Genomic DNA, 19202 nt, shown 5'->3' on the forward strand with positions numbered 1-19202 from the left:
TCCTGGGGCGTCTTAGGAGAACTAGGTCCAGATGCCTGTGAGAGGAGCGATGGAGCCCCGGCCTCGAGGGCCGCAGGACTCAACTTCTGCTGGTGGAGGGGCCGGGGTCCCAGCTGTGGCCAGGGCCGGGCGGGGCGGGGCTAGGGTGGGCGGGGCTCCCAGTTGACGGCCCCCACTCACCCCTGAGTCTCTGCTCCGCAGATTGCCTGAGCCCCACACTCGGCGTCTCTCTCGCGGGCACTGGTTCGCGAAAGTCAGGGCGAGGAGGTCCAACGACTTCAACTGGAGGGGGATCGGGGACTGAGGACCCACCTGGATGCAGGGGAGGTCGAAGGCTGGGAGGAGCGCTGGTGGATTGCAGCAGGCAGGGGCTATGGTCCTGCAGGCGCTGAGCTGCAGAGTCCTGGGATGGCTAAACAAAGTCCCCAGCTAACTATAGCCCCCGGGCAGTAACCCGACGCCTGTTTCAGCAACAACAGACGCGGGGGCGGGCGGCGGGAGTGGCGGGCAGAGGCCCCTGCCCGGGCTGCTGCTCCGTCTAGCAGGCGCTCTGGCTCCGGCATCCCATGCTTGGGGAGAGACTTGAGTGAGGTTGGCCTCTCCCTCAGGAGGACCCTGACCCGGCCGCCCGGCCCCCAGACCCGCCAGGCCAAGAAGCCTGGCGAGGGTCGTCCTGCTGGGCCCTTGCTCGCTGATTTGCGTAGTTTGCATAATGCCCAGCTGGGGTTCGGAACTCTGAGCACCACCCACTCCCCTCCCTTCTCTTTGCCTCCTGCCCCTTCCCCATCCCTGCCGTCTGACCTGAGGGATGCACAGCTCTGCCTGGGGTCCAGCCCCGCCCCCACCCAGGCCCCCTGGGTGGGTCTGGACCTGCAGACTCATGTTTGTAAACACTCGTCTCCCTCCCACTTCCTCTGGCCTTTTCTATAAATAACCTGGCTCTGGGTTTTGGACGCTCAGAGGCCACGAGTGGGGCCAGCTGAGGAGTCAGTGGCTCGGGGAACAGCTTGGACAGCCTGAGCTGGAGTACAGGTGATGCCCCTTTCTCGTGGGGGTCCCGAGGGTGAGGATTTAAGAGATGCCACCTGCTGGGGCTGAGTGGGCATGGAGTGGGAGCTGCCTGAAGGACTCCATCCCGGTCTGACTCATCCATTTGTCCCTTCCCTGCCCCCTCAGATTATCAGCCAAATAAAAAGTTTCTTTCACCTAGAGTCCTGTTTTCTCCCCAAACCTTTCCTGAAGACCTAAGAGGAAGACAAAGTGTGTTCAGCCTTGGGGGCGGGAGGTGGATACAGTGGCAGCCCCCAAACTCAGCGCTTGCTACGAAAACTGTGTCCACACAAGTCTGGTGTCCCTCCAGTGAGACTAGCTGCCCCAGGCCCTCCTAGATTAGAAAATCAGAAGGCACATTTTGTTTGCATATCCTGCCTGCCTCCTGGAGTCACCTGAGCGCTTGCAGTTGCTGGGACAGGACTGTGGGCTGGCCTGGCCTGCTGGAACATCCAGGGACCAGACTTCCTACTGCATTGCCTTCTGTCCACCCTCGGATGGGGGGCAGCTCTATCCACCCTAGGGCCTAGAACCCCATAAGGACCAGGAGATGGAGCCAAAGCTGAGCATAGTAGACCAGGCCTGTTATTCCAGCACTTGAGAGTCTGAGAAACGGAGGATCCCGGGTTTGCAGCCAGCCTCAGCCACTTAGTGAGACCCTCCACAACTCAGTGAGACCCTGTTTCCAAAACATTAAAATAACAAAGGGCTGGGAGCCGGGTATGGTGGCACACTCCTGTAATCCCAGCATTTGGGAGACTGAGACAGGAGGATCACAGTTCGAGGACAGCCTCAGCTACTTAGGCCCTTTGCAACTCAGTGAGACCCTGTTTCAAAATAAAAAATAAAAAATAGGGCTGGAGTGTTGCTTGGAGGTAGTGTACTGGTATTGGGAAGAGAGTTTAAAAAGTATTAATGTGTCAATACTGGGAAAGATGTCCAATCTTAAAATATGTCTTCTTTACTAAGAAAGCCAGGGTTAAGCTAACATGTCCTTGCATTCCTAAGAACAATTTAACACATTTTGGGGGAGAAGACGAAAGGTAAAAGCCTGTGTCTGGAGACAGAGATGTCTCCCTCTCAGGCCATAAATCTGGGCCTGTGTTTGGAGACAGAGATGTCTCCCCCTTTCAGGCCATAAACCCAGCTGGAGAGATAACAGAAGCAGAGCAGGGGCTGGCGATAAGGTGTAACATGATCTCCAAAAATCAAAGGGACCTGCTGGACTTAGACAATATAAAAACTCAGTAAACTGGAGTTCTTGGGCATTTTCGTTCGAATTGCCCCCCTGTGTCTCCTCCGGCACAGGGCTGTGACTATCTCTATATTTCTATCTTTTAATAAACTTCTTTAAATCTGCAGCAGCTGTCCAAGCGATGAATACTTATTCTTAGCTTAGGACAAGAATCCACGGTTTTTCTGTTTGTCTCTGTGTGTCTGGTGGTGGGGGGATTATTTCACACCACACACCTTTCCCCCCCACCAACCTATCCCCTGCAACAGTAGGATGCTACTGACTGAGTTCAATCCCCAGTATCACAAAAAACAAAAAAACAAACATAAAACAAAGGGCTGGGGATAGCTCAGAAGTAGATGCCCCTGGGTTCAATTCCCAGTACTATAAATAAAAAAAAAAAAAAAGGAAAAGCCGGGCGTGGTGGCCCATGCTTGTAATCCCAGCATTCGGGAGGCTGAGACAGGAGGATCGCGCAGGTTTGAAGCCAGCTTCAGCTAGTTTAAGAGACCCTGTTTCCAAATAAAATATAAAATAGGTCTGGAAGTGTAGTCCAGAGGTAGAAGGCCTCTGGGTTCCATCCCCAGTAACATCAAAAAAAAGGAAAAAGAGAGAGAGATGGAGTCACATAGTCACAGGGACCTTGGGTGAGGCTGCCAGTCCTCCCAGATCACATGGCAAGGCAGGGCTGGGGCTGCGACCTAGACCCCACCCTCTTTAATCCCAGTCTCTCCTTGCACCTCTGATGAACCTGAATGCTCAACAAAGTGCAAGGGGATGCCACTGAGACCAGGGGGCGGGGTGGAGCCGCCTTTCTTGCCCTTTGTCTGGGCGAACTGGCTCCAATGAGGAGACAGCTGTCCCACAGGGACCTCCCTCCTCGGCCCACCTTCCCGCAAGCTCCAGGGATCCCCTCTCAGGGCAGAGCACTGGTTCAGACTGGAAGGAGGCTAGAGTTTCTGAGCCTGAGGTGACATCCAGAAATAGATGGGGGAGTGTCACATTTCTGAGCAGCTGTGTGGGAGGTGCGGGGTGGGGGTTGACAGTATAAAGGAGGAACCTGTCCTCCCTCCCTGGTTGACCACCGCAGGGCAGCACCAGCTCCCCACCCTGGGAAGGCCCAGGTAAGGGGGCGTCACCCTCCTCCTGGGTGTGGGGCAGGGAAAGCGGTTCCTGAAGTGACAGTGGAGGCGTCAATGGAGTTTTAAGGGCCATCATGAAAAGTTCTGGGAGCCATTGATGGAGACGCTTGGGAAGCCCAGGGAGGTTTGTTTGGAGAGATGGAAATGTATGGGGCTTCTGGGGAGAGATTCGGGGTCACCTGCCCAGAAGGGAATGCTCAAGGAGGGCCTGTTAGAGGGAAGCTGAGGAGAGAATTGTCTGAACAGAATGAGAGGAAGGACAGAGGAAGGGCGGCTCCCTTGTCTGTGAACTGGGGCTGTTCCTCGCTCCCCACACCATGCCCTGCCCTCTGGCCCGACACTGCTCACCAGGGCCATGGCCTCCCCTGGAGTGGTCCACCTTCTCAGCAGTGCCCAGACTTCTCAGACTCCCAGCGATCCTTCTGGAGGCCTGGCCTGGCCTTGGACTGAGCCTGGGGACATGGAATGGGTCATGCCTGGTCTCTGCTTGCAAGAACTTATGGGCCGGGAGGGGTGATGTCACATTAGGCATCCTGGTGTGATTAGGACAGAGACAGAGGGCAGTGCAGGGTGCTATGAAGCCCAGCAGATTTAGAGGACTTCCTGAAGGAGGTAAGCCCTGAGCCACGCCTTGAGGAGGAGGGCAGGAGAAGGGAGTCCCAAGTAGAGGAGAAACAGCCAGCTGCCTGCACTGTACCGCGGACACCAAGCAGAGGCCGTGGGGCAAGGGGCGGACAGGTCACAGAAACCAGGTCACAGAGGGGCCCGCAGGCCAGGATAAGAATGCTGGACTCTATCCTGTGGAGTGGGGGATGTTTCATTTTATTGCCTTATTATAATAATAATAATTATTATTATTTTTGTGATAGTAGAAATTGATCCCAGGGACCCTCTACCATGGAACAATACCCCTAGCACTATTTATTTATTATTTATCTATGCATTTATTTATTTATTTATTATTTTGTGCTTGAGGGTGGAACAATACCCCTAGCACTATTTATTTATTATTTATCTATGCATTTATTTATTTATTTATTATTTTGTGCTTGAGGGTGTCTGGAGATTGAACCAAAAGGTGTTTTACATCTGACCCATACCCCTAGCTGTATTTTATTTTATTATTGGTCCAATTCTGCCTCCAAGCCACACCCCTGGCCTACTTTATTTATTCATTCATTCATTCATTCATTCATTCATTCATTTTTGGTACTAAGATTGAACCTAGAGGTGTTCCACCTCTGATCTACACCCAACCCTTTTTGTGTGTGTTTGTGTGCGGTACTAGGGGTTAAACCTAGGGACATTCTATTTCTGAGCTATTCCTTTAGGTTCATTGGGGGGGGGGGTCTGGGGATGGAACCCAGGGGCATTCAACCCCCGAGCTACACTCCCTGCTCTATTTTTTATCCTTTTATTTTGAAACAGGGTCTCACTAAGTTGCGGAGGACCTCACTAAGTAACAGGCTGTTCGTGAACCACGATCCACTGATCTCAGCCTCCCGAATGCTGAGATTATAAGTGTTCGCCACCATGTCCGGCTCCATTTTTTATTTTCTTTTTTCTTTCTTTTTTTTTTTTTTTTTTGGTGGTACTGGGGTTCCTGGAAGCCCTTCTACTTCCGGGCTACACTCCCAGACCTATTTTTTATACTTTTTTATTTGGAAACAGGGTCTCATAAGCCAGCGCGCGGCTGGCTTTGAACCTGCACGATCCTCCTGTCTCTGCCTCCCAAGCGCGGGGATTACAAGTGTGCGCCACCACACCCGGCCATTTTTTATTTTCTATTTTGAAATAGGGTCTTGCCAAGTGCTGAGAGCCTAAGTTACTGAGACTGGCTTTGAACCTATGATCCTCCTGTCTCAGCCTCCCAAGTACTGGGATTACCAGCATGCACCATCACACCCAGCTATTTTTAATTATGAAACAGGGCTGCACTAAGTTGTGGAGGGTCTTGCTAAATTCCTAAGGCTGCTCTCAAACTTGTAATCTCCTGTCTCAACCTCCAAGTTTTTGTAGTACTGAGGATTGAACTCATTCTACCATTCTACCTCTGAGCTCCACGTCAAGCCAAAAAGGTTCCTTGAAGCTTTTGGAGATCCCCCTAAATGATTCTACCAGTGCATCTACCAGCCTTCCTTGAAGCTGGTGGTGGCTGACATCCCTAGGGAGGGCACAGGATGAAAAGGTAAAGTCTCCTAGGAGGCTTCTGCCCCCAGCCGTCACCTTACCCTCTACCCTACCTTCTTCCTGGTGGAAAGACACAGTCCTGAAGGTACCTACAGCAGTCCTTCAGTCCCAAGGATGAGAAGCCAAATGCCAAGGAGGTTAAAGACAAGGATAGTTCTTAGTTCTTACGGAGGTCTTTGAAATTGATTTTGTATTTTTATTATAAAGGAAAAATAAATCCCTTACTTATTTAAGACACTGTGCTTACTACCAGCTGAAAGTAATCTAACTGTAACTAACACTAGGCTTAGCTAACACTATAACGAAAGATCATTTAACAGGCCATACTGCAAGGAAGAAAGGAAGGGAGGAAGGAAGGAAAAGAGGAAGGCAGGCTTTAAAACAGTCGCTGGAAGCCGGACGTGGTGGCGCACGCTTGTAATCCCAGCATTCAGGAGGCTGAGACAGGAGGATCGCTGTTCGAGGACACCCTCAGCTACTTAGTGAGGCCCTTTGCAACTCAGTGAGACCCTTTTTCAAAATAAAGAATAAAAAATAGGGCAGGAGGTGTAGCTCAGAGGTTGAATGCCTCTGGGTTCCATCCCCAGTACAAAACAAAACAAAACAAACAAAAAACAGTTGCTGGGAATAGAAGGAGGTTAAAAATATGTCATCTTAGCCAAGTGTGGTGGTGTATACTTGTAATCCCAGTACTTGGGAGGCTGTGACAGGAGAATTGCAGGTTTGCAGCCAGCCTCAGCTATGAGGTGAGGCCCTCTGAAACTTAGTGAGACCTTGTTTAAAATAAAGAATAAAAAATAGGGCTAGGGGGTAGGAGGTAGGATGCCCTAAGGTTCCAGCCCAAGTACCACAAAAAAGTCATCTCTTTTTATTAAAATTTTTTTATTGGTGCATTGTAGTCATACAGCTTAATGAAGTACAAGTTTGGTTTTCATTCTTTTGGGTAGATACCCAGAAGCAGTATTGTTCTATCATATGGTAGGCTCATTCCCATTCTTCTGAGGATCCTCCATACTGTTTTCCAAAGTGGTTGCGCTAATTTGCAATCCCACCAAATGTATTAGAGTTCCTACTTCTCCACACTCTCTCCAGCATTTGTTGTTGTTTCTGTTTTGGTTTTGTTTTTTTGGTTTTTTGTTTGTTTGTGTGTTTGTTTTGGTGGTACTGGGGATGGAACCCTTCTACCTCTGGGCTACACTCCCAGACCTATTTTATATATTTTATTTGGAAACAGGGTCTCTTAAACCAGCGCGGCTGGCTTCGAACCCGTGCGATCCTCCTGTCTCCGCCTCCCAAGCCCGAGGATTACAAGCGTGCGCCACCACGCCCAGCGCTTTTTTTTCTTTCTTCTGTTTTTAATAATTGTCATTCTAGTTGGAGTTAGGTGAAATCTCAGGGTAGTTTTGATTTGCATCTCTCTGATTACTAATGATGTTGAACATTTTTTCATACATTTATTGTCCTCTGTGTGTGTGTGTATGTGTGTGGTGCTGGAGGTGGAACCCAGGAGCTTTACCTCCGGGCTATACTCCCAGACCCATTTTATATTTTATTTGGAAACAGGGTCTCACTGAGTTGCTGAGAGCCTCACTAAGTAGCTGAGGCTGGCTTCGAACCTGCGCGATCCTCCTGTCTCAGCCTCCCAAATTCTGAGATTACAAACGTGCACCTCTACACTTGGCTTTAATGGCCATTTGACTTTCTTCTTCTGTGAAGTGTCTGTTTAGTTCACTTGCCCATGTTTTGATTGGGTTATTTGTTTTCTTAGTGCTGAGTTTCTTGAGTTCTCTGTATATTCTAGATATTAGTCCTCTATTGGAGGAGTAGGTGGCAATGCCTATCAACACAAAATATTCACATCCTTTAACCCTCACTGTACGTCTTGAAATCCTTCCTATAAAAATATGCACACAAGCTGGGAATGGTAGCACACGCCTGTAATCTCAGTACTTGGAGGCTGAGACAGAAGGAATGCAGATGCCAGGCGAGCATCAGCAAAGCAAGACTCTTAGTTTCCTGGTGAGATCTTGTTTCAAAAATAAAAAAATAAAATAGGGCTGGGGAAGTGGTTCGTAGGTAGAATGCCCCCGGGTTTAATCCCCATCCATGCACACGCACACACACATAACTGTGCACACAACATGTGACCCACACCTCGGATCCCAGTACTCTGGAGGCTGATTTGGAGAATCTTAGGTTCAAGGACAGCCTGAGCTTCATAGTCAGACTGTCAGCATCATAGTGAGAACCTGTTTCCAAACAAAACATAAAAAGGGCTGGGGTGTCACTTAGAGGTAAAATGCCCCAGAGTTCAATTCCCAGTAACACACACACACACACACACACACACACACACACCCCAAATACTTATACACGTAAACAAGGATTTATATACATATAATCCCAGTCCTTGGTAGGCTGAGACAGGAGCTTCACAGGTTCAAAGCCAGCCCCAATGACTTGTAAGGCTTCTGCAACTTAGTGAGACCCTGTTTCAGAATAAAGAATAAAATAGGGCCGGGCATGGTGGCGCACGCTTGTAATCCCCGCGCTTGGGAGGCAGAGACAGGAGGATCGCGCAGGTTCAAAGCCAGCCGCGCGCGCTGGCTTAGGAGACCCTGTTTCCAAATAAAAAAAAAAATGTAAAAATAGGTCTGGGAGTGTAGCCCAGAAGTAGAAGGGCTTCCAGGAACCCCAGTACCACCAAAAAAAAAAAAAAAAAAAAAAAAGAAAAAGAATAAAATAGGGCTGGGGGTGTAGCTTTAGGTGGAATGCCTTGGGTTCAATTTTCAGTACCACACACAAAATAATAATAATAATAATAATAATAATAATAATAATAATAATAATTTGAAATTAGAAAAAAATTAGGTGTTCAGTATGTGGTTTAACTAGACCATGAAATACTTTACGTTGCCACTATAGTGAACAAAGTAGATACTATGTACTGTCACAGAAGTAAATCTAAGATACCTTGGTTCTCGGAGAGAGAAAAGGTTATATATGATATGTGTGCAAGCATGTTTCCTTTTTCTCTTTGAAAAAAAAAGACAATAAAAACTAAAACAAGGGGCATACAGAAAACTAAGTCCATTACTTTTTGTGTGTGGCACAGGGGAGTGAACTCAAAGGCATGCTACCACTGACCTATACCACAACAATTATATTTTGCAACAGGGTCTTTCTAAATTGCCTAGTCTGGCCTGGAACTTGCTGTTCTCCTGCCTCAGTCTCCCAAGTATTGGTATTACAGCCTAGCCCACTATGTTTGATTTGGTTTTTTTTTGGGGGGGGCACTGGGGATGGGATCCAGGGCTATTCTACCTCCGAGTTACACCCCAGCCTTATTCTTTATTCTATATTTTGAAACAAGGTCTTGCTAAGTTGCAGAAGGTCTCACTAGGTGGCTGAGGTAACCGGTGATCCTCCTGGCTCAGCCCCCCAAGTACCAGGATTACAAGCATGTGCCACCACGCTCGGCTTGATTTGTATTTAAAATATAACATTATTTATATATGCTCTGAGAAGGGTCCTGAAAGACACTGTTATCCCAGGTGGCCCCTCCCCACTGGCAGGTGTGTGTGTGAGAGTGGAAGGGGCTTGCAGAGAGAGAAAGAAGAAAGGGGGTTGGACTTTGAGTCATACCCTCACTTCCCCTATAGTGAGCATCCATTGCTTCATAAAATATACAGAACTAAGAAAGAGGAGGAGGAGGAGGCGGCAGCCCTGTCTGCCCGGTCCCCATCCAGTGCAGGACACCCTCTTAGAGACGCTCAGTGTGCAGGAGGCTGGGCTGCCCTTCGCTTCCCTGGGAAGTGGGTGCCCTCTGTATGCACCCCACCCCCTAGCACCCAGGATCTCTCTCTGTCCCTCCCTGGAAGCAGCTGAGACTTGGGGGAAGAGGGCTCAGGGCAGGACAGGACTGCAGAGACAGCAGAGGTCCCCAGGCCCTGCTCCAGTCTGTCCCTGGAGTCTGCCCCGCCCCACCCACTGACCTCGCCTGGAACTGGCCCTGTGCTGGTCCCTGGTGAGGTGAGGCCAGGACCTCTTCCTGGGGCAGTCAGGTCCCTTCACTACCAGCCACAGTCTTCCCAAGCTTCCCACCCTGCAAGTCGGCCAGACTAGAAAACATGTCATTCACTCTAGGTCCTCAGAGTTCCTCCTCCGGCGCCATTGTCCCTCCCTCCCTCCTTCCCTTTTGTCCTTCCTCTCTCCCTTCTTTCCTTTCTTTCTTCCCTCCTTCCTTCCTTGTCTGTGGTAATGGGGGTTGAATCCAGGAGTATTTTGGCTCTAAGCCGCACCCCCAGCTCTTTTTATTTTTTCTTTGGAAACAGGGTCTCCCTAAGGTGTGAAGGGCCTCACTAAGTTGCTGAGGCTGGCCTTGAACCTGTGATCCTCTGGTCTCAGCCTCCCAAGTACTGGGATTACGGGAATGCATGACCATACCCAGCTTGAGGCTGGCCTTGAACCTGTGATCATCCAGTCTCAGCCTCAACTACAGGCCTGTGCTACCACACCTGGCTATCCATTCATCGCTCTTTCTATTCCTGTACCTCAGCCTTTCTTCACTCCACAAATGCCAGTCTTTTCTCTCCTAATCTCAACCTGCTGACATCTTATTCTCAATATAATTTAAGACCCGTGCAAGGCCCTGGGCACAGGTCGTCTCCTCCAGGAAATTATGTTCCTTCCAGCAACAAGTGTCTGTTCTCTTCTGAGCTTCCAGTTGTATCTTGTGTGTGCGTGTGCTTGTGTGCGTGTGTTCCTGCATGCGGTGCTGGAAAACCCAGGGACATTATACCTCTGAGCTACTCTCCCAGCCGTATTTATTTATGTATTTATTTATTTAGAAACAGTGTCTGACTAAATTGCTCAGGGTGGCCTTGAACCTGAGAACTTCTTGTCTTAGCCTACAAGTACTGAGATTACAGTCATGTGCCACCACACTCAGCTCCAGCTGTATCTTGTAATGGTCTGAGCCATGCACTGAGAGTATACACTCTAGGTGGCAATGTTTGTTTATGGTACTGAGGATTGAACCCAGAGGTTTTATATCTCTGAGCTACACCTTCAGCCTTATTTTATTTATATTTTTTCTTTTAAAAGAGGGTCGCACTAAATTGCTGAGGGCCTCACTACATTGCTGAGGCTGGCTTTGAACCTGCAATTTTCCTGTCTCAGTCTCCCATGTACTGAGATTACAAGTATGCATCACTATGCCTGGCTTCTAACATTTTATTTTGTTTTGTTTTGTTTTTGCGGTACTAGGGATGAAACCCAGGGACATTCTACCTCTGAGCTATACCCTCAGTCCTATTTCTTTTTTTTTTTTTTGTGGGTCAGGGGATGGAACCCAGGGACATTCGACCTCCGAGCTACACCCTCTGCCCTATTTTTTATTCTTTATTTTGAAACAGGGTCTCACTAAGTTGCAGAGGGCCTCACTAAGTAGCTGAGGCTCTCTGTGAACCACGATCTTCAGGTCTCAGCCTCCCGAATGCTGGGAGTACAAGCGTGCGCCACCATGCTCAGCTCCCAGTCCTATTTTTTATTCTTTATTTTGAAACAGGGTCTCACTGATTTGCAAATAATCCTAATAATGGGATTACAAGCGTGTGCCACTACACCCAGCTATTAATTTTTTTTTTAATGTGTAGAGATTAACACTACAATTTCCAGAGGAGGAGAAAGAGACAGCAAGTGTCGCGGGTCACCTCCACCATGCAGACTCCTGCCACAGGGTTGCTGTTCCTTGTGTCTGTGGGCCTCATGGGCACACTGCAGGTGTGGTCATGCTCCAAGTCCCATCCTCCCAGCAGGGAGGGCCAGAGGGAGGAGGGAATGCCACTGCTTCCCTGGGGAATGGCTCTGCCCAAGGGGCCAGCCCAGATGCTGGTGGGGGAGGCTGAGCCAGCACTTCCCAAGCCCCCTGCCCTCCAAGTGCCTTTGGGGCCCTGCGTGCACCCCTCCCTGGAGGGGAGAGCTGGATGGCAGGGCTCTATTCCCCAAGGGGCCCACCCTCTGGGTCCTTGCTGCTACCTCCCTGTCAGGTGCAGAGCCACCCCATCGCACTCCGAGACCTCTTCTCTCAAGAAATACTCCTGGACATGGCCCCGGCCTCCTTTGACGATCAGTATGTGGGCTGCACCGCAGCCATGACACAGGCCCTCCCGGATCTCAACCACACGGAGTTCCAGGCCAACAAAGTGTATGCGGATGGCTGGGCCCAGGCGAGCAGCCAGTGGCAGGAGCGCGGGGCCTGGGGGACAGCGTGGGGCCTCAGCCCCACCCGCCTGCCCCCGCCACCCCCGGGCTTCCGCGACGACCACGGCGTGGCCCTGCTGGCCTACACAGCCAACAGCCCCCTGCACAAGGAGTTCAATGCAGCGGTGCGCGAGGCGGGCCGCACCCGGGCCCACTACCTCCATCACTTCTCCTTCAAAACGCTTCATTTCCTGCTGACCGAGGCCCTGCAGCTGCTGAGCAGGGGCCAGCGGCCGGCCCAGTGCCGTCAGGTGTACCGAGGGGTGCATGGCCTGCGCTTCAGGCCAGCGGGGCCTGGGGCCACGGTAAGGCTGGGCGGCTTTGCCTCTGCGTCCCTGCAGAATGTTGCAGCCCAGCAGTTCGGAGAAGACACCTTCTTTGGCATCTGGACCTGCCTCGGGGCTCCCATCAAGGGCTACTCCTTTTTCCCTGGAGAGGAGGAGGTGCTGATTCCCCCCTTTGAGACCTTCCAGGTGGTCAATGCCAGCCGACCGGCCCAGGGCCCTGCCCGCATCTACCTGCGCGCTCTGGGCAAACGCAGCACCTACAACTGCGAGTACATCAGAGGTGAGGCAGGTGCGCGGGTCTGCGCCTGCGCAGAGGCGGGCTTCCCCTCCTAGGAGGGACTGGGCAAACCCACGCCCCATCCCGTGTCCAAGGGGTACATGTAGGAATCCCAGCCTGTAATCCCAGCTACTCAGGAGGCAGAGACAGGAGGATAGCAAGTTTAAGGCTAGCCTGGGCAATTAGTGAGACGCTGTCTCAAAAAATATAAAGGGCTCAGTGGTAGAGTGCCCCTGGGTTCAGTTCTCAATACTGCAAAAGAAAGGAAAGGAAAGGAAAGGAACTGGCAGTAAGGGGGACCGGTCATGTGCACCAGCCCCTCCACGGACCCAACTAACAGCACACAGCTTGTGCTTGTGCTACAGCTTGTGCCGAGGGAACAGGCGTGGCCTGGAGGGACCCTGCCCTCCGTGGCTGCCCCCTTCCAGCTCCTCTCAAACAGCATCCAGGGCGGTCCTGTCCCTAGGGAGAACTGGGTAAATGCACCCTCTTCTCCTAAGCCCACCAGGGCTGGCCAGCAGGGCGCTGAGGCCCATGTCTGCAGGACAGCCACTGAGGCTTTGTCTCTTTGCTGTTTCTGTCCTACAGACAAGAAGTGCAAGTCTGGGCCCTGCCATCTGGACAGCTCAGGTAAAGGCTGCTGGGATCTCAGGGTTCAGCTTGTAGGGGCGGGAAGGCCACCCTGGGTCAGGCCCTTGCTTATATCTCCTCTTGAGATCTAACCACCTACTTAATGATAATAATGAAATGGTGAGCCAGGCGTGGTGGTGCACACTTGCAATCCCAGCATTCAGGAGACTGAGACCAGAGGATTGCAGTTCACGGACAACTTCAGCTTCTTAGCAAGGCCCTTTGCAACTCATTATAGGGCTGGGGGTGCAGTTCGGAGGTACAATGCTCCTGGGTTCCATCCCCAGTACCAGAGAGAGAGAGAGAGAGAGAGAGAGAGAGAGAGAGAGAGAGAGAGAGATGGGGGTATAGCTCAGAGGTAGAATGCCCCTAGGTACAATCCCCAGTTCTCTCTCTCTGTCTCTCTGTCTCTGTCTCTCCCTGTCTGTCTGTCTGTCTCTCTCTCTCTCAAACACACACACACGCGCACACACACACACACACACACACACACACACACACACCCCATTAAATAAATAAGTTAAAATGAAATACAGAGAGGATGTTTCCTGTATATCAGCCCACCACAGCTCCTTCAAGGGTATGGTCAGAGGAGCCTAGTCAGCATCCTTAGACCCCAGTCAGATCCCTGCCCCATCCCAGCCCTGCAACACCTCCTTTGTGTCTACAGAAGGCAGGGGGTAAGCCTGGGAATGGAAACTGGGCTCTCGCTGGTCTTGTCATCCCTGCCTACCTTCCTCCCTAAACTTTTCAGGGCTCTTTCTACTGCATCTGTGTCTCAGCCTTCCAGCTTGCTCTACCCGTTCTGACTGGCACCTCCATGTCCTCACTCTGCTCCTAAATCTCTCTCCCACCTCTTCCCCCGCAGCCTCGGGCCAGGGCTCGCTCTCCACAGCCTGGGCTCTCTGGATGCTGCTGGGCTTCCTTTGGTAGGCCCTCTCACAGGGGTGCGAACCTCCTCTGACCAGCACACACTGCGCAGCCTCACCTGCCGCCTCTGCTGCCTGGGGATGTTGGAAACCTGGGTGCTCCTCGTGTGACCAAGATCCCCAAAGTCATCCACAGGAAACTCTGGGGCAGCATGACGGCTGCCAGTGGACACACAGGAGAGAATTGGAGGAATGAGCCTTCCCCCAGGCCGGAGGAGTGAGACCCTAAGTAGAGGTGGGAGACTCAGGACAGGCAGATAGAATTGCCGGGTGCTGATGGGGAGGAGAGCACTTCGCCAGTGCTCCTCGGTGCCCCCATGACCTCCTGGAAAGCACCCACTTATTCCGCCACGAAGCCTTCTCTGATCTCTGCCACCTGCTGGGTTAGGAGCCCTGCCTCCCTGCTCCACGGGTCCCGGGATGCTTCCTAGGTCACACTGGAGCTTCCCTAGGCAGGGACTGAGTCGGCCACAGGGATGGTCCAAGAGGAAAACCCAGGAGGAGCCCATGCCTGTGATGGGCGGGTCCCTGCACGGCCCCTCCCCTGGACACTTCCCAGCTCTCCTCACAGCAGTGAGTGGGAATGGAGGCCAGAGAGCAGGACCCAGGCAGAGCGTTTTAGGTCCTCTCTCCCCCAGGCTCCCTGTCACTCCCAGGCATTTTTCATTAGCGAAGATGCAATTTCTGTGCTGCTCCTTGAGTCCTGAGGCTCCTGTCTCTAGAGACAAACCTGGACCCCCACCCCTGCCTCCACCAGTGTGGGCCCAAGGGGAAGCAGGACACAAGGAGGTGCGAGGCACTTACCTATTATGTAAATGTCTGTGCAGCCTCCTGCTCCCCAGGCCCCTGGCAGGGTCAGGCAAGACCAGGTCTGGGAACAGCAGCTGCTTAGGAAGACAGGGAATGCAGCAGCTGCTCCTGTTCTCTGCTCTTCTTCTCTAAGTACTGGGGATCGAGCCAGGGGCATTTATTCTACCCCCAAGCCACACCCTCAGCCCTTTCTGTTTTTTATTTTGAAGCAAGGTCTCACTAAGATGCTGATGCTGACCTCAACCAGAGATCCTCCTGTCTCTGCGTCCCAAGTACTGGGATTACAGGATGTGCCGCGGTGCCTGGCTGGCAGCTGGTTCTCACCCAGTGACCTGCTCTCTCCCACTCTGAGGTGTAGCTCTGAGCAGGGACAGTCAGTTGGTCCGGACCTTGATCCTGCTCCTTCTTAGAGTTCCTCCTCTTTGTGTTTAGGGAAGTGGCAGCCTCTGGACCCTCTTGCTCAGGGCACGGGGGCCACAAGGCTCCTCGGGAACTGTGAATGAGTAGTGCTGGTCCTGCAGAGGGGGCTTCCGGGGCTCTGCACAGCAGTGAGCAGGGACAGGCTGGGCCTGTGAGAACCAGCAGCCGGCCGGCCCTGCAGCCCTGCCTGTGGGTGCTGTGGTGTAGCAGCTCCCAGGGACCCAGTCCCGGCCCTCACAGGGCCTGCACCAGCACCAGGAGGCTCATAACCAGGGCCATGGAGAAGAAGGTGCCCAGGAAGAAGCGGTCCATCACCCGGGCCAGGCGCTTCCAGTCCTCATGGCGGCGCTGGGCGGCCCGGTGGCTGCGGAAAGTGCTGGTGATGGTGGCGACATGGTGCAGTAAGGCCTCCTGCCGGCACAGACAATGGGGCTCCTGTCATGGGCCTGCTGGGGGCCAAGCAGAGGGCTGGGGGCTGGGGGCTGACTCCCGTGGCCTGGACTGCCCACAAGGCTGCCATCAATCCCGCAAACACAGGCCCCTGGCCAGGTATCCCAGCAGGGGCCCCGAGCCCAGGCCGGCACTGGGTGGGCACTGGAACCACAGTAATGCAGGTTCATGATGAGGATGGTGAGTGCCGTGGAGAACGTGACCATGGTCATAGTGGCCATGTAGTACTTCCCTGTAAGAGCAAGAAGAACTTGGGGATTCTGAGCCGCTCAGCTGCCTCCCCCCAGATCAAAGAATCCCACCACCGAGCTCTCGGACTCTTCTAGCCCAAGGGACACGGAGGGGAGAGCCCTGTTCTCCTCCTCCCTCCTCCCTCCCAGTGATACCTCCTGCCAAGACCACCTGCTTTCTCTCAGCATCTGCGTGAAGACCTCCCACGCAGCTAATTGGCAGGTTAAAAAGCCCCGAGAGAGGGTGTTGTCTCTGGCCAAAGTACTCCCTGACTTTTAGATATTATTTCATAACTATTATTCTTTTGGTAATGATTCTTTTAACTCTCCACACGAATTGCTCCGGTGGTGTAAGATCAGGACTGTGAGAGAAACTGAGTCCGTGGAAAATAAACTTCCTGGTAATTTGTCTAAGCCTCTAAACGTCCTCGGCTTTGTTCAAATGGTAATAAAATCTAGTTAGAATTTAGATGCAGTGGCAGCATTCCAGTCAGTAATTACAAACACAGATTTCCCCTCTATCTCTGACCTTCATCCTAATCACTTACACAAAAGCCCTAGAAGGAAGGCAACCCGATGCCTCTATTTACCCCTCTCTTTGTGATCCTGCCCAGATACAGGAAGACAAACGTTGGACGTGACATCAAAGCAACCTAGTTTATGAGCAGCTAACACTGCCCAATACAATGGAGCTGAAGGCTAGGAAGATTCTTGACCTTTACACCCAGTATGAGCCCTGTCCGAGATGGGGGAGGTGCCACGTGGCTAAGGAAAGGATATTGCAAAGGGTCTGGGACAGGAATATGGATTATTTATAAGAGGAATAGGCTTCTATTAAGCCTATAGTTTGAGGAATAGTGTTCAGCAGCTAAGGAAATACATCTGACAACTAAATCTAAAAACTTCATGGTATTTTTGGTGTTTATCTGCCAAACTGTGTTGTGAGTTTGCTTAAGCTTTCAGATTTTAGAAGGCAAGGTGGGCGACACCTGGGAGAACTCCTTCACATCCACTTGGAACGCCACATCTCCCCATGCCTGCCATATGGACTAAGCCCTAAAGATGGGAAGTTCCAAAAAAGTTAAAGAAGATTCCATGAGAGGCCTCCAAGCCTTGGGTGTGCCCGTTTCTTCTGGAAGTTGCCCTTTGGAACTGCTTGTCTGCAAGATCCGGTGAAGATCCGAGCTAATCTCTTGAATGCCGGACTAGTTTTTTTTTTTTTTTTTTAATTTTACCTTTGTTTACATATTATTCACTATTGCTTTACAGTGATTGCACTCCCCTCTTTTCTCTTATTATTAACCTCACTGGTGAAGGGTATAAATTTTTCTGGGTTCTTGTAATAATAATTACATGAAAAAGAATAAAATTGGACCCTTACCTAATCCCATATACAAATATTAACTCAAAATAGATAAAAGACCTAAATATAAATCTTAAGACTATAAACTTTTAGAAGAAAATCTGGGTCATAAAACCTCACAACATTGAAATTGGCAGTGATTTCTTGGATATGATTTCAATGGCACAGGCAACAGAAGGGTATACAAACTCCCTAAAAAATAAAATATTGTATATCCAAAGACAATGTAAACAGAGTTAAAAGTTACTGATAGAATGGGATAAAATATTTCCAAATGCTATATATGAAGGTATATTAATATTCCAACTAGAAATCCTAAAAATTAACAACAATAAAAGCAAACAATACAATTTAGAGATAGGTATAAGACTAACATAAATAATGAATCTCCCGGCATCGGAGCCTGCCGTGAGGCATGACCAGTGCTGGGGCCTCCGAGGCCGGGATCGGAGCCTGCCGAGGGGTTAGGCCGCTGCTGGGGCCAGTGAGGCTGGCATCGGAGCCTGCCGTGAGGCAAGGCCGGTACTGGGGCCTCCGAGGCCAGGATAAGAGCCTGCCGAGGGGTTAGGCTGGTGCTGGGGCCAATGAGGCTGGCAGTGGAGCCTGCCGTGAGGCATGACCAGTGCTGGGGCCTCCGAGGTCGGGATCGGAGCCTGCCGAGGGGTTAGGCTGGTGCTGGGGCCAGCGAGGCCGGCATCGGAGCCTGCCGTGAGGCAAGGCCGGTACTGGGGCCTCCGAGGCCAGGATAAGAGCCTGCCGAGGGGTTAGGCCGGTGCTGGGGCCAGCGAGGCCGGCATCGGAGCCTGCCTTGAGGCATGACCAGTGCTGGGGCCTCCGAGGCCGGGATCGGAGCCTGCTGAGGGGTTAGGCTGGTGCTGGGGCCAGTGAGGCCGGCATCGGAGCCTGCCTTGAGGCAAGGCCGGTACTGGGGCCTCCAAATCCGTGATCAGAGCCTGCCAAGGTGTTAGGCTGGTGCTGGGGCCAGCGAGGCTGGCATCGGAGCCTGCCTTGAGGCAAGGCCAGTACTGGGGCCTCTGAGGCCAGGATAAGAGCCTGCCGAGGGGTTAGGCCGGTGCTGGGGCCAGCGAGGCCGGCATCGGAGCCTGCCTTGAGGCATGACCAGTGCTGGGGCCTCCGAGGCCGGGATCGGAGCCTGCCGAGGGGTTAGGCTGGTGCTGGGGCCAACGAGGCCGGCATTGGAGCCTGCCATGAGGCTAGGCCGGTGCTGGGGCCTCCGAGGCCAGGATTGGAATCCTGCCAAGGGGTTAGACCGGTGCAGGGGCCAATGGCCAGCATCGGAGCCTGGCGTGAGGCAAGTTCACTCCTGCGGCCTCCAAGGTCGGGACCAAAGCCAGCTTAGGGGTTAGACCGGTTCAGGGGCCAGCGAGACCAGAACTGGGGCCTCCCATGAGGCAAGGCCGCTGCTTGAGCCAGCGAGGTCTGGATCAGTCCACTGAGTAGCCAGGCCACTACTGGGACCATCAAGAGTAGGAATGGTACTTGCAACGCAGCATGCACAGAGAAATATCGCAGAAAATATAAATCAGACGCTTCTCTTAATCAGCAATAACTAGGAGGAAAAGGGCAACAGGAAGAGGTTGAGCTATAGAAAGGGCCCTATAGTGAAGCAACTAATATGACCAATCAGAGGGTATGTAATACTGGAGGACGGAGCCTCTTTAAAACGCAGGAGGTACATAAACAAATGTATCAAAGTAAATCACCAAAGAAGTGTGGGATGGAGAGAGGGGGAGGGAATGGGATGGGGGCTGGAGGAGGGCTAATTGGATGATGTGTGCTTGTATATCCTCTCAAATCTTGTACTCCAATGTGATTGATATATGACTACAATGCACCAATTTAAAAAATAAATTAATTTAAAAAAATGTAAAAATAGGTCGGGAATGTAGCCCGGAGATAGAAGGG

The 19202-nt window shown here is 51.7% G+C and overlaps 1 protein-coding gene across 1 annotated transcript in view; it reads left to right on the plus strand.

Annotated features, from left to right (window-relative positions):
- Positions 1-11337: 11337 nt before the first annotated feature.
- The window catches only part of LOC308258800 (GPI-linked NAD(P)(+)--arginine ADP-ribosyltransferase 1-like), a gene marked incomplete at both ends in the record, with an annotated part of 38907 nt that continues 31042 nt past the window's right edge, over positions 11338-19202 (plus strand). Inside the window, 2 exons of the mRNA XM_080689427.1 lie at positions 11338-11400; positions 11667-12447. Of these exons, the coding sequence (XP_080545553.1) occupies positions 11338-11400; positions 11667-12447 (844 nt within the window). The remainder of the gene's footprint in view (positions 11401-11666; positions 12448-19202) is intronic.

This window comes from Muscardinus avellanarius, assembly GCF_963383645.1.
Source record: "Muscardinus avellanarius genome assembly, chromosome: 1".
Lineage (NCBI taxonomy): Eukaryota > Metazoa > Chordata > Mammalia > Rodentia > Gliridae > Muscardinus > Muscardinus avellanarius.